Raw genomic sequence first — 13595 nt, 5'->3', positions numbered from 1 at the left:
TCCAGGTCAGGTGTGCCCATGGGGACAGCTGACCCCAAGGTCGGAGCGCGGCAGGGCGAGCGAGGCTTTGCCTCCTCGGCAGGACGGGGAGCTCACGGGTCGCTGTCTAGCTGCGCGGGTCCTGCCCGATGCATTCGTGGCCTCCGAAGAGAGCCTCAGTTGTGGTCCTCCTCACCCCCCCCCCCCCCCATGTAGACTACTTTCCGCCCCAATTTCCAGGGCTCTTTTAGGCACCAGCTGCCGAACCGTGAGAAGTCTGGAGGCCTCGGACGTGGGACAGGAGCAGGGACTGTGTGTAACCGAGCCGCCTCCCTTCGGGATGGGGTCGGGGGACGCGAGTGTGGTTTGGGCGTAGGTGGAGGAATCACGGGTATTAGGTGGGGCGCCGTCAGCCCCGAACCATCCAGCGGTTCCCCTCTGTGGGCCTGATCTCGGCTCCGTTTGAGGGGTCCTGGCGTTGCCCAAACCAGCCTGGCCTGGGTTCAGTCACCCGGAAGTGAAGGGTCCCGGCCACTACGCCGCACAGCCAGTGACACGGGCCGCCGTGGTGAGTGGCTGCTCTCACCATGGTGAGTGGGGGGCACAGGAGGAAATGGAGTCAGAAATAGCTCTTCCTTTCGGGTACACTTTGCCTTGGGAGGTGAGCGAATTTCCAGGATGTAAACACACCCGTGGTGAATTTATTTTGCTGACCCGTGCCCCGGATGGGCATGTCACAGAGCACAGAATGTGAGGGGCTGTCGGTGGCCTCTGTGGTCCTTCGCGATGAAGTCTGTTCCAGAGAGAAACTGCCATCTTCGAAGGCATGATTTTTGATCATCGAGAAATTCTGGTGCCCCACTCCCCTCCCCTTTTGCCAGAAAAATGTCCTAGTGGAATAAATGTTCTCTGTAATGCAACCACCACTGCCCCTTCTCCAGAAACTTGCAGTTTCTTCTGGTAGTCTTCCTCAGGAGTCCCCAGAATTTAAATTTCTGAGGCAGGACTGAGACACCATTTCTAAATATAAACGTTTATTTAGCCTCTGAAGTGGGTTTGGGAACAAAAGCGGCTGGAGCAGGAAACAACAGGTGCACATCAGATGTGGAGATGATGGTGGAGAATGGTTTATTGAACAAGGTCTCACAGCCCCCCTGGGGCCCCACTCCACCCCCATGTGGAAGGACGGACAGAAGGCAGGCAGGCTCACGGCGGGCCCACGAAGGCACCGTCTGGCGAGGGCTCGGGCTTCTCCACAGCCAAGCTCTTTAGTTATTACGTCACCATTTTATGACCTTACCACGAAGGGACCGACCACGGAGCTCATGTGAACGGAACAGCTTCTACGCCGAGGGGTGGGCCTCCAGCCACGGCCCCCCTCGCGTCTAGCGTTGGTGGCCGCGCAAGGTGCCTCCGTGGAGCCCGTCTACACCCTCGGGCAGATCCAGCCCCTGGGGCCCGAGAGCAGCCTGCGGCCCAGGTCTGGCTTCTCACGGCACCACCGCTTTAGTCCAAACGGGGACGCGACCCGGGGCCCGACGCCAGACACGTGCACGGAGGCCCAGGTCTCCCACGGCGGCTGGGACCGTGCTAGGAGCGGGGTGGGGCCGCTCGGAAGCAGCCAGCTCTGTGGACACACGGCTCATGCGCGGCTGGGACGCTGGCCCGCACCTGTCCTCCCGCCACCGAGTGCGGTGTCGGCAGCGGCGGGGAGGGGAGGCGATGGCCTCGCGACGAGAGCTGCCGCAAAGCCTCATCTGAGGTAAGAGAGCACGTTACCTTCTCAGGAACCCTGCTGGGCCCAGCTGGAGTCTGCGTGCACCATCCCAGTGTCCTGGTCAACGGGCTCGGGGACAGATGTAGGTCTGTCACAGATACCGCTGAGGTCTTTATTAGCCAAGCTTAATTAGGAGGAACGGAATCCTGGTTTAGGTTTTCTGTTTTGAGGAAACTCGGGACCATCAGCCCACGCCAGGCCCGTCTGCCGCGGCCGGGCTTCTGGACACACAGAGGCTCCGGCGTTCGCAGCAACAGCGAGAAGGCTCTGATCACCGACGACACGGGGCGGAGGGCACCTCAGGGCTGCCGAGCTGCCACCGGTGTGGCCACACCCGAGGCTTCCTTCTCTTCAGCAGCGTCCACCGAGCCCGAGAGGCCACCCTGTCTCCTCATCCTGGAAAGACAGCTAACGCTTTAGAATCGGTTTTAACTCCGGTCAAAGAGGGGATCACGTGCCGTGTGGGGGCCAGAAACACCCTTTGTGTCCCAGCGTGAGCCTGGCCGGCCCGTCGGCGTGAGCTGAGCTGTCAGAATCCTTGTGGACGCAGGGGCAACCTCGTCTGAACCGTGAAGACAGAAGAACGTGAGTGCTTCAGACGGCGGACCCGTCGGAGGGTAGCGACGTGCCGCTTTATCCGTGCCTGCAGTTAACGGGGAACGGGTGAACTTTCTCGTACAGATGGCAGCCGGGGTCAGGTGTGGTGCAAGGGCAGCGTGTGACCAGCCGCTGTGGGACACCGCCAGGTCTGTGCAAGCCCCCCAGGCGGGGGTGCAGCTCGGCCACGTGATAAAGCACGCTTGTCTGGCCGGGGATGGAACGTCCCTCTGCCCGTAATAAACGGAGGGTCTGGAATCCCATCCGCAGGAGGCGGAAAACCACACGCGTGCGCGCACGGCAGCACCCGGTGAGCTGTGGGGGGAGCAGCGCGCCCACACCCACCACCCGCCGGTACCGGCACCGCTGGGGTGCAGAGGCCACGGGGACATCGCTGGCTGCCCGCACTATCTGAAACTCCCGACGTGGATGGAAAGAGACGCTTCTGGTGCACGGGGCCGGGCAGGCGTCTTGACACCAGAGAAGACGTCAGTGCTCTGCACACGGAGGGTTTCTTGGCTGCGGGAGACAGGAGAGGCTGTCATAGACTCGTGGTCGTGGACACCACAGGCCTCACCGGGTTGGGGGATTTGGAATGACTCTGAAATTCATTCCAGCTTTAAAAAAAAAAAAAAAAACTTTAGATGTTTATTTTTGAGACAGAGAAAGAGAGACAGAGTGCAAGCGGGGGAGGGGCGGAGAGAAAGGAAGACACAGAATCCAAAGCAGGCTCCCGGCCCGGAGCTGTCAGCAAAGAGCCTGATGCAGGGCTTGAACCCACGAATCGTGAGATCATGACCTGAGCCGAAGCTTAACCAACTGAGCCACCCAGGGACCCCCGTTCCAACTTCTTAGGGTTAAGTTACGACGGGCTACAGGGATGCGTGTTTGCAATTTTGACAGGTATTTACAAACTGTTCAGCCGGAGGACCTCAATTTACGCCTCCCCTGCCCCCGCCTCGCCAACCCTGTGTCAGGACAATGGGCTTTTGCATGTTGTCCACACAGCGGGTCAGACTTGGGGCCTTTTCCAATCTGCCAGATGAAAACGTCTCATGGCAGAGTGATCTTTACCTTTTGAATCAACGTGTTAAGCTCAACAGACGCAAGGATCTGAAACGTCCAGCCCCGTGGACTGCTGTGGGTGTGGTGCCAGAGTGACACTGCCTCCCGCTTGGCCCTCTCTTCCCTGTGGTTTGTTCCGGCCCTGCCGGGTGCCCCTGGCAGCATGCCTGACACATCGGTACCCAAGGTGGGGACGGGTAGGAGGAGGTGAAGAGTAGGAGGTGAGCAGGGGCTCGGGCAGGTGGGTTACGTCGAAGGCTGCGGCAGTGACTCGGGTAAGAAGCGATCAGAACAGGGAAAAGCCAGCTGAGGACTCAGACTTCAGGAGCCTGGAAGCAGGGAACAGATCGGGAGGACCGTGGCGCCCCTGATAGGGCCTGCATGGGGGTGACACGGATACGGGGGTGAGAGCCCTGTTCAGGCACATGGAGTCTCAAGTATCAATACTGATGGAACATTCCAGCAGATTCTGGTAAGTGTACCTGGTTTATGGGTGGGGGGAAGGGGATCGGGGGGAGAGGTGAGCTCCACGAAGAGGAAGGAGAGAGTCCACATTGGCAGAGTGGGGAGAGAGCGGGGAGGGCGCGGGGTTGGAGTGAACAGGGAGGTGCTGGATGAAGGGCAGTGAGCGGGCAGGCAGAGGCTGGAGCCGCTCTGTGACAGCGGTGCTCATCTGTCCAGGAGACCCAAGGGTGCCGGCGTCTGGAGGAAAAGGCCCAGCGAGTGGCAGAGAGGAGGCGGGAGACCAGACCAGGGTGCAGGGGGAGGGTTTCCTCCTAGTGACTTGTTGCCCATGTCGCCCGGGCTGTGTCCCTGTTCCCGGAAAGCCTGTCAGGAGGTGACCAGAGGAGCATGTACAAGCATGGACAGTGGAGAAGGATCCCTGTCCGAGCCTTGATCAAGAGCACAGGTGGGAAGAGCTGCCATCAGGGCCTTCGAGGGGACGCTGCCCGCGTGAGAGAAACTGGCCGTACCTTCTCTGTTTTCCCAGAGCGAGCTGCTTCTGTGTTTCTTTTCCCAGGTCATCTCTGACGGTACTGAAATCTTCATCATCCTCAACCAGGAGATTCTACATTTCAAAATAATGAAGGAACAATGTTTTCGGATCTCTTCTTAGCCTACGTTTAAGGCGTATGCAAAAAAATACATCAACAGAAGGATATCTGAACTGATGTAAATTAAACAACGAACGTAAGACATGCTGGTGCTGGAAATATGCTCAGCCAGCAGTGGAAATGCCGCGCCGGCCTCTGAGCACACAGCCCCACCGACGGCCGGCACAGGGGCTCGGACAGAGGACGACATAGGCACAGGGTCCTCCCTGGCCAGGAGCACAGCTGTTTCAGAAATCCTGTCACAGCAGCCACCTGCACACCTCCACAGTGACACCGTGGGCGTCTGTTAACTCTCCGGTGTCCCCAGATGCTGTTCCCATGTTCTCCCGAGAGACCAGACCTCTCCACTCCTGGCACGTGCCATCGCCTTCATACGTGGACATCATTCGCCATGAGCCCTGGCCACCCCCCCCCCCCCCCCCGCCGTCCCAGCTCAGCACATGGGGACACGTCGCTTGTGCGACAGCACACGGCTCTGACGCTGAGCAGTGCTCACAGGAACACGTGCATCCCAAAGTGGCCATTCTGACGCTCGCCACCTGCCACCGTCTTGTGTGGCTGACCACCTCCGTCGTGTGCCTTTGGGAGGGGCAGCTACGTGCTAAGATACTGAGGACACGCAGGAGGGGTTTGCTGCTTTTACAAGTAGCTCTCAGGTGAGAAAAAGTAACAAACACGATACGATTTCTGTTCCAGTAAGTGCTGCACGAGGAACCTTTATTCGGGTAAGTGGCGTATGATGTGCTTTTTAAAAACTGAGAAAAGCTGACTGCAAAGTAAGAGGAAATACAGAGGTAACGGGCCGATGTCCACGTCCTCAGAGCGGTACCTGCAAGACTGCAGGCGTGTGGCCCTGGAGCCAGTTACGTTAAGTGCGCCCCGAGACCCCTACTCCTACGGGGGGTCACGGGGAAAAACGGAGGTGAATGTATACACGTGGATGGTGCCGGGTAGATGAAAAAGCTGCTCAGTGACCGCTATTAACACCACTGACCTTTGACCACATTTGCACATTTGTTTTCCAAGGAAAACTCCTATTCCGCCGCTGGCCCCCTGCCCGTCAGAGGCCAGTGCTCCGTGGAGGTGAGCCTGGTTGTTGCCGTCCTCCCTCCGCCCCGATTACTACCCAGGACTGTGGCCCTCTGGGACCCTCCGCACTTTACAGGGTTTTACATTTCCTGTAAATGACCACTTTGTGACTTTGTTTTCAACCCTAATTGGAGGTCTGTCCGCGTTGACATACGTTGCCCTGATTTACGGATTTTAACTGCCGTGTTCTAGATCACCACGTTAATACCTTTCTTTGTTTTATCGGTCCCCTTTCTGAGGATCACTGAAGTTCTTCCGACCTATGCTGAGGTGAGCCCTCCGCACGTCTCCTCACTTGTGTGTGAGCTGATTCAGGTTATGTCTAGGAATGGCCGGGGTTTGCTGCGCACAAGCATCGTCCTGCCCGGCGTGGACTTGTCCCCGGTGCCAGCCCGCGTGCACCCCTGCCAGAGGCGGCCGCTGCTTCACCTCAAAGGCCCTGCTTCCTGGCCAGTCTCCTCCCAGGAACGGGGCGGGTGTGTGTGTGTGTGTGTGTGTTCATCCTCGCCCTGGTCTCCCCTGTCGGGCTGTCTTTCTGTAACTGACTTACAAATGTCCTTCACATTCTGGACCATCATCCTTGTGACCGATCTTGTTCCTCTTTGTGGCTTGCCTTTTCACTGTCATTTCCTTTGATGAACTAAAATTTTTACTCTTTGTTTAGAGAGAGAGAGAATCTCAAGCAAGCTCCACGCTCAGTGCGGAGCTCAGTGTGGGGCTTGACCCCACGACCCTGGGATCGTGACTTGATTTCAGCTCAAGAGTCAGACGCTCAACTGACCGAGCCCCTCAGGTGCCCCTGTAATTTTTACTTTTAGTGCAGATTTATCCATCCTTTTCTTTTGGTCTGTGCTTTTTGTTTCTTATGTTGAGAAAATCCTTATGACTTAGGTTAAGAAGGATTTCTTACATCTTCTAAAGGTTGGAAATCACTGCCTTTCACATTTGAGTTTTCATATTGATGTATCTGGTGTGAGCAGAGCTGGATACAGATTTTCCGGGGCCTGAAGCTCAAATAAATTTGGGGACCCTCTTTATGAGAATTTCTCCTGCACGAATAACCCATTTTCCCAGTACCAGTTACTGAATAATCCGTTTTTAATGTCGTTTCAAGTGTCCCCCTCCTGCCTGCCCTTGTCACTTTGTACCTGGTGAGGTGAGCACCCGGACTGTGGTCTTTTATTTACTTATCTACTGTTGGTTTATTTTTGAGAGAGAGAGAAAGAGAATGAGTGGGGGAGGGACAGAGAGAGAGGACGACAGAGCCTCTGAAGCAGGCTCCAGGCTCCTCGCTGTCAGCGCAAAGCCCGACGCGGGGCTCAAACTCACGAACCGTGAGATCGTGATCTAAGTTGGACACGCAACCAACTGAGCCACACAGGTGCCCCTGGACCGTGGTCTTTAAACACCTCAGCTCTCTGCCCTGTGCTCCTGCTTGTGAGTTTATGTCTCTTACTGACCAGCACGAACTTCACAGACGTGGGAAGCATTCTGCTATCTTTGTACTGTGAGGTGGAATATTGCTGTGTGTCTAACTGAAGCTTCAATACTGCTCAATGTTTCTGTGATCTCTGGAGAGGTCTTCGAAATCTCTTGCCTGGATGCATTCCCGGGTACCTTGTAGTTTTACGTATACCGACCTTGCAGTCTTTTGAACTCTCTTGATCTGAGGGTTTATCTGTACAGTCTCTTGAATCTCCTCTGTAGAACTGCACGTAACGGTTTCATGCTTTCCTTTTAGAATTTCCTTTATTTCTCTCGCAATTTTTTCTTTATTTACTGTTCTTTGGGAAGGGTCCCACTGTTTATTACAATGCTGAATGCAAGTGGTGGGTAAGGGAATACTGGTTCCTTGATGTGAAAATATCAGTCAGCAATTTAATCCTTAGTCAACTTAATATCTGGAAGTTAATTCTTAAATCAAGGGTCGAAATGACTAATTCTTAACCTAGAAATATTACAGTGTGAAAAGTAGGTTTGTCCGAGGCAAGCCAGGTGGCTCTGTCACTTATGTAGGAACAGGACACCAGATGAGAGGTGGGAAGCTGTGAAGCTAATTCAACAGGTGCAGACACAGTAGGGATTTGGTATCACAGCGCTCATTCGGGATGAAAAGAAAAGGAGCAAAGGAGGAACGGAAGGAAAGGAACCTACAAAAACCTACGGCAACGCACTGAGCGACACAACTTCAAAAGCATTTTTTTCATGTGAGTCAAACCCAGATTAAGGTTTTGATACTGAGGTCCTACTGACCTCATAACGAGCTGCCTGGCTTTCTCTCTTCTGCTTCCCATTCTCTGAAACAATTTCTAGAAGACGGGATTATCTGAGCCTTGAAGAACTGATACAACTTCTCTATAAGATCACTTGATCTTGGTGTTTTACTGAAGTGGTACATTTGCTGTTAAGTAACTTACCTTGATACCAACAGTGTCTCCATCTTTCAAGTAATAAGGTGCTCCCTGCAAATTATCTTGCTTTTTCTTCTTCTTCCTCTTGGTAATTTGCTGGTTCTATAGAGAAATCAAGCATCTTGAATAAAGAAAAGTCAATCTCAGGTTCTCACTAAGTTCCCTACCTGTGGGAAAGCGCACGTGGCCTAGTGACTACACCGGCGAGGCCCAGGCTCTCTGAGAAAGGCCCACAACTTTACCCAGCTGGAGACTGGAAGCCACTCGAACTTTTCAGGGAAGTACTTGGCGATTTCAATTTTCTCCACGGGAAGAGAGCAGAAGTGGGCGATGCGCTGCCTCAAGGAGCCGGCGGTCCAGCCGCAGGCGGTGTCCCACACCAAGTCCACGTGCGGGGCGTATGCCCTCTTGCCGGGGATGCGCATCTGTGTTCTCAGCACCACGTCGTGGGGCCTGTGCCAGAAAACAGTCGAGTGTCAGACTGAACAAAGTGAGAACGCAGTATCCATGGGGGAGCGTGACGGGCGAAGCCTCCCCTCCCACTCTCCTGGCTTTTCCCAAGACCCTCTAATACTCTTCCCTACTCTGACTTCCTTCGGTGCCGATCCGGCCCTGAGCGGGGCGAAGCTCCCACGCCGGGCCGGGCCGGGCCGGGCCAGTGTGCCGAGGTCGCCAGACAGAGGTATGGAACAGGTGCCCGAAGGCTGAGCTGCTGCGGGGCAGCCAGGGAGAAGCGAGCAAAGGCTTGGCGCGGGGAAGAGGGGCCCAGGGAGACAAACGCAGAAGGATGGGAGGAGCTGGGCATGTGGGGTGGTACGGGACATGGGGTTCCAGCTGGAAGGTGGGGAGGGGAGAAGCGGGCACAACTGCTGGGCGTTTAGGGTGCTGAGACCATGTGGGATTTTAAGTGACACGTTTCTGTTGTGTGGGTGCTTTCACCAAAAGAAGGGGTGACATGATGGGGGAACAACTGGGGGCAGCGGCACGGGGAGGGTGCAGGTGTGGTGAGGCTGGGGGTGGGGGGGTGTGGGACTCTGGGGGCTGGTCAAGGACAGGGAGCCGCCAGGGAGGGGGTCCTAGCAAGTGCACGGCCTGGTCTGCAAACAGATGTGACCAAGGGGACTCTGGGGGCTGGTCAAGGACAGGGAGCCGCCAGGGAGGGGGGTCCTAGCAAGTGCACGGCCTGGTCTGCAAACAGATGTGACCAAGGGGACTCTGGGGGCTGGTCAAGGACAGGGAGCCGCCAGGGAGGGGGTCCTAGCAAGTGCACGGCCTGGTCTTACAACAGATGTGACCAAGGGTCAGTGTCACTGAGAAAGCACTCACAAACCACTTTTTCATATGACCCCGTTATAAAATCACACAAAATATATGAATTAATTCACACTCGCAAAATGCAAATGGCTTATTACAAGCCTTTGAGAAATACCCAGTCTTACCAGCAATCAAAGAACTGAAGCAAGTGAGAGAAGACAACCATTTCTCATTTATCAGTTTAGCAAACATTCAAACCAACACTGAATACTTGCAACTGAGGGCAAAGTAAGTAATACTACTCATAGACACGGCCTGTGGGAACAGCAATTGGTGTAACTCACCCGGAAAGAACCCTAACTTTTAAGAAGTGTAAAATATCCATACCATCTGATCCAGAAATCCCCCTCCAGGGAACTACTCCTGGTCATATGGTTTGTATTAAGAATGCACTGTTACAGGCACCTGGGTGGCTCAGTCGGTTAAGCTTCTGACTTTGCTCAGGTCGTGATCTCACAGTTTATGAGTTTGAGCCCCACGTTGGGCTCTGTGCTGACAGCTTGGAGCCTGCTTCGGATTCTGTGTCTCCCTCTCTCTCTGCCCCTCCCACTCTCTCAAAAATAACCATTAAAAAAAATGGTAAATTAAAAAAAAAAAAAGGATGCACTTTTATAAACGCAGAGGGGTTAAATGAAAGTCCTGTCGATGGAGGGCTCCTGGTTACTACACAGCAGGATGAACAGCAGGAATGGTGTTCCCATCACATCAGGTAGAAGCAACCTATTTTATGATACTGATAGAAGGTCTTATAAGATATTTTATATTTTTTAATTTATTTGAGAGAGAGTGAGTGGGGGAGGGGCAGAGAGAGAATCCCGAGCAGGCTCCACAATGTCAGCACAGAGCCCCACGTGGGGCTCGAACTCACAAACTGTGAGATCGTGACCTGAGCCGAAACCAAGAGTTGGACACTTAACTGACTAGCCACCACGCGCCCCTAAAAGACTTTCTTGAAATGAGAAAAGAAATAGGAAGGTTGATTACAGACACCTTAGGGGTGTTTCTTTATTCAATAATTAGTGACCACGACGCAGGCACTCTTCTAGGTACTGCGGCAAGAGCAGTGACCAAAACACAAAGGATGTGTTCTCACAAGGCTTACATCCCAGCAGTGGGAGACCAGTAACACATAATTCAGTACGTATATGTCAGGCACTGTGAAGACGAAAAAGTAGGGTGGGGGGGGGGCAGTGACAGGTGCTGTGCTAAGTCAGTCTGACAACAGACTATCTCAGTGCACTGGTGAGAGCTGGGAATGAGCAGCTTCCTACACTTTGAGATCATTACGGAGTCAGTATGCATTTGTGACTCACTGTTTTCATGGAAAACTGAGTTCTAAATTCCAGACACCAGACATACAGACATATCTGCAGAACACAATCTGGTTTAAGCTGCCATGCTACTCAAACAGTGGGAGAAAACCCTTCATTACTGATCACATTGTTAAGTTTTTCAGGAGACTACCCACCTGACGAGACATGTACATGGAATAGGATGGCTTACCCCAAGTCTTCTTCCTTCTGAAGGGGCTCTAGACAGATCTCCGTTTTCCTTCCCAGTTTATACTCCCTGATAAAAGAAATGAAACAAAATACTGAGTGACATGTAAGTTTTTAGATTTTTTGGGGGAAAATTCTAAGTTTTCTCTTGAGCAAAAGAATATACTAAAAAGAACACTCTAATATTTGAGAGGCAACTATGAACAAATGGATGCCAACAAACTGGACAGGCTGGAAAACAATGGGTAAGTCTTGGAACATACTAGACTTAGTATGTACTAAATAGAAAATCTGAACAGACCAACTACTAGCAAGGGAACTGAATCAGAAAAGTCCAGGACCAGATGGTTTTACTGGTGTGTGTGTGTTTTTTTTAATTTTTTAATGTTTATTTTTGAGAGAGAGAGCGCAAGCATGAGTTGGGGAGGAGCAGAGAGAGGGAGGGAGACACAGTGGGCTCCACACTGTCAGCACAGAGCCCACCGCAGGGCTCAAACCCACGAATTGCAAGATCATGACCTGAGCCAAAGTAGGATGCTTAACCGACTGAGCCACACAAGCGCCCCACGCTGGTTAATTCTAATAAACATTTCAAGAATTAATACCAATCCTCTTCAAGCTCTTTCAAAAAACAGAATAGGGAACATTTGTAAATTTCTATTATGAGGCCAGCCTTACCCTGATACAAAACCTGACTTAGCAAACCAAATTCAACAGTACATTAAAAGAATCCTACACCATGATCAAGGAGAATTTATTGCAGGGATGTAAGAGCGATTCAATATCTGCAAATCAATCAATGTGATACAGTAACAAAACTAAGGGTACATATCTAATCATCTCAATAGAGGAAGAAAGAGCATTTGACCAAAATTCTACATCCTTTCCTGATAAACATTCTCAACACAATGAGTAGAGACCAAACGCAACTTGACATAATAAAGGCCATATATGACAAGCTCACAGCTAACATGCTGAGTGGTAAAGTCTGCAAGCCCTTCCTCTACCATCAGGAGTAAGAAGACGCCCGCTCTCGCTGCCCTCGTTCAGCACAGTCCTGGAAGTCCTTCCGAGAGCAATGAAACATGGAGTAGAAAAGGCACTCAGATCAAAAAGAAAGAAGTAAAACTGTCTCCAGTTACAGATGACATATATAGGAAACCCTAAACACCAAAGAACTATTAAAATAAATGAATTCAGTAAAGTCTCAGGATACAAAATCAGTATACAAAAATCATTTAATGTTTTACACACTAACAGTGAACTATCAGGAAGACTAATTAAGAAAACAGTCCCGGGGCGCCTGGGTGGCGCAGTCGGTTAAGCGTCCGACTTCAGCCAGGTCACGATCTCGCGGTCCGTGAGTTCGAGCCCCGCGTCAGGCTCTGGGCTGATGGCTCGGAGCCTGGAGCCTGTTTCCGATTCTGTGTCTCCCTCTCTCTCTGCCCCTCCCCCGTTCATGCTCTGTCTCTCTCTGTCCCAAAAATAAATAAACGTTGAAAAAAAAAAGAAAACAGTCCCATTTACGAGCATTGAAAAGAATAAAATACGCAGGAAGAGATTTTAACCCAGGAGGCAAAAGATCGATATGCTGAAGACACTGATGACAGAAACTCTCTGAAGAAACAAGTAAGTGGAAAAGAAATTCCACGTTTGTGAATTGGAAGAATATTGTTAAAATGTCCACATTACCCAGAGCTATCTATAGACTCGATGCAATCTCTATCGAAATTTCAATGGCATTTTTCACCGAAACAGAAAACCAATTCTAAAATTTGTACGGAACCGCAAAAGATCCCAAAGAGCCAAAGCAATCTTGAGAAAGAACAAAGCTGGAGACATCACCCTTCCTGACTTCAAACTACAGTAACCAAAACAATATGGTTTTGCCATAAAAACAGACACAAAGACCCATGGAGAAGAACAGAGACCTCAGCAATGAACCCATGCACGCACGGCCCATGAGTTTACAACAGAGGAGCCAAGACTCCGCACTGGGGAGAGGAGAGTCTCTTCAACAGACGGTGCTGGGAAAACCGGACAGCCACGTGCAAAAGAACGGAACTGATCGCTCTCTTACGCTGCACACAAAAATCAGCTCAAAAACTCTTCCTTGGAAGCCAAGCGGCCTCGCTCGCTTTCTGCCGCCACCTCGAGGGGAAAAGCAGGCCGTGGTGAAGCCAGGTGGCAGCTCCCCCGGAAGCGGTGCGCCGGCCGCGGGGGGCAAGGTGCGGGCCGCTGTCTGCTCTGTGCCACGGAGAGCTACTGGCACAGCTGGAGCCTCGCGTGCCCCTGCGGCCGGGCGCAGTGGGGCGACATCAGCCCTGTCCTGTTACACCGAGGGCGGTGTGGTCCCGTGCACAAGTGACTATGGTCGGTGATCTGGGAACGGCGGGGCCTGCAGCACTTAAGGACAGTCGATTCCTGCGCGCGAACTGGGCCCGAGGCGATGCACATCATCTCAGTGTCTTACGTGGTCCCAGAAGATCGGTTTCACTACATCAGTGGCAGCTTATTTTGTGGACGTGATAGACCCACAACTCTCATCAGTGGCCATTTACGTTCACTTCAGTGCCATCCACTACTGCCAGACCCGGGCTGCTGGAAGGTCAGAGTAATGCCAGATGCGTGCCTTCAACTCAGACCGCGTTCGTCACGGTGGATCCCGCGTTGTCTTCAGTGGACAGTCGCTTTGGTAGCCCCAGTGCCAGCTCCACGCCACCGCACCTCCGTCAGACCTGACCGCCCT

The 13595-nt window shown here is 52.7% G+C and overlaps 1 protein-coding gene across 8 annotated transcripts in view; it reads right to left on the bottom strand.

Moving 5' to 3' along the window:
* Positions 1-1084: 1084 nt before the first annotated feature.
* The window catches only part of USP40 (ubiquitin specific peptidase 40), an 88380-nt gene continuing 75869 nt past the window's right edge, over positions 1085-13595 (bottom strand). For 6 of the 8 annotated variants that reach the window (XM_047871411.1, XM_047871412.1, XM_047871415.1 and 3 more), the window contains 5 exons: positions 10851-10916; positions 8276-8486; positions 8040-8135; positions 4393-4487; positions 1085-2872 (listed from right to left, as the gene is read on the bottom strand). In XM_047871411.1, the coding sequence (XP_047727367.1) occupies positions 2761-2872; positions 4393-4487; positions 8040-8135; positions 8276-8486; positions 10851-10916 (580 nt within the window). In that variant the 3' untranslated portion in view covers positions 1085-2760. Of the gene's footprint in view, positions 2971-4392; positions 4488-8039; positions 8136-8275; positions 8487-10850; positions 10917-13595 lie in introns of all 8 variants that reach the window. The other 2 variants (XM_047871413.1, XM_047871414.1) reach the window with 2 other exon arrangements.

This window comes from Prionailurus viverrinus, chromosome C1 (assembly GCF_022837055.1).
Source record: "Prionailurus viverrinus isolate Anna chromosome C1, UM_Priviv_1.0, whole genome shotgun sequence".
NCBI classification, from domain to species: Eukaryota; Metazoa; Chordata; class Mammalia; order Carnivora; family Felidae; genus Prionailurus; species Prionailurus viverrinus.
The sequence above is the reverse complement of the archived record's forward strand: the minus strand, read 5'-3'. Positions and strand labels throughout refer to the sequence as shown.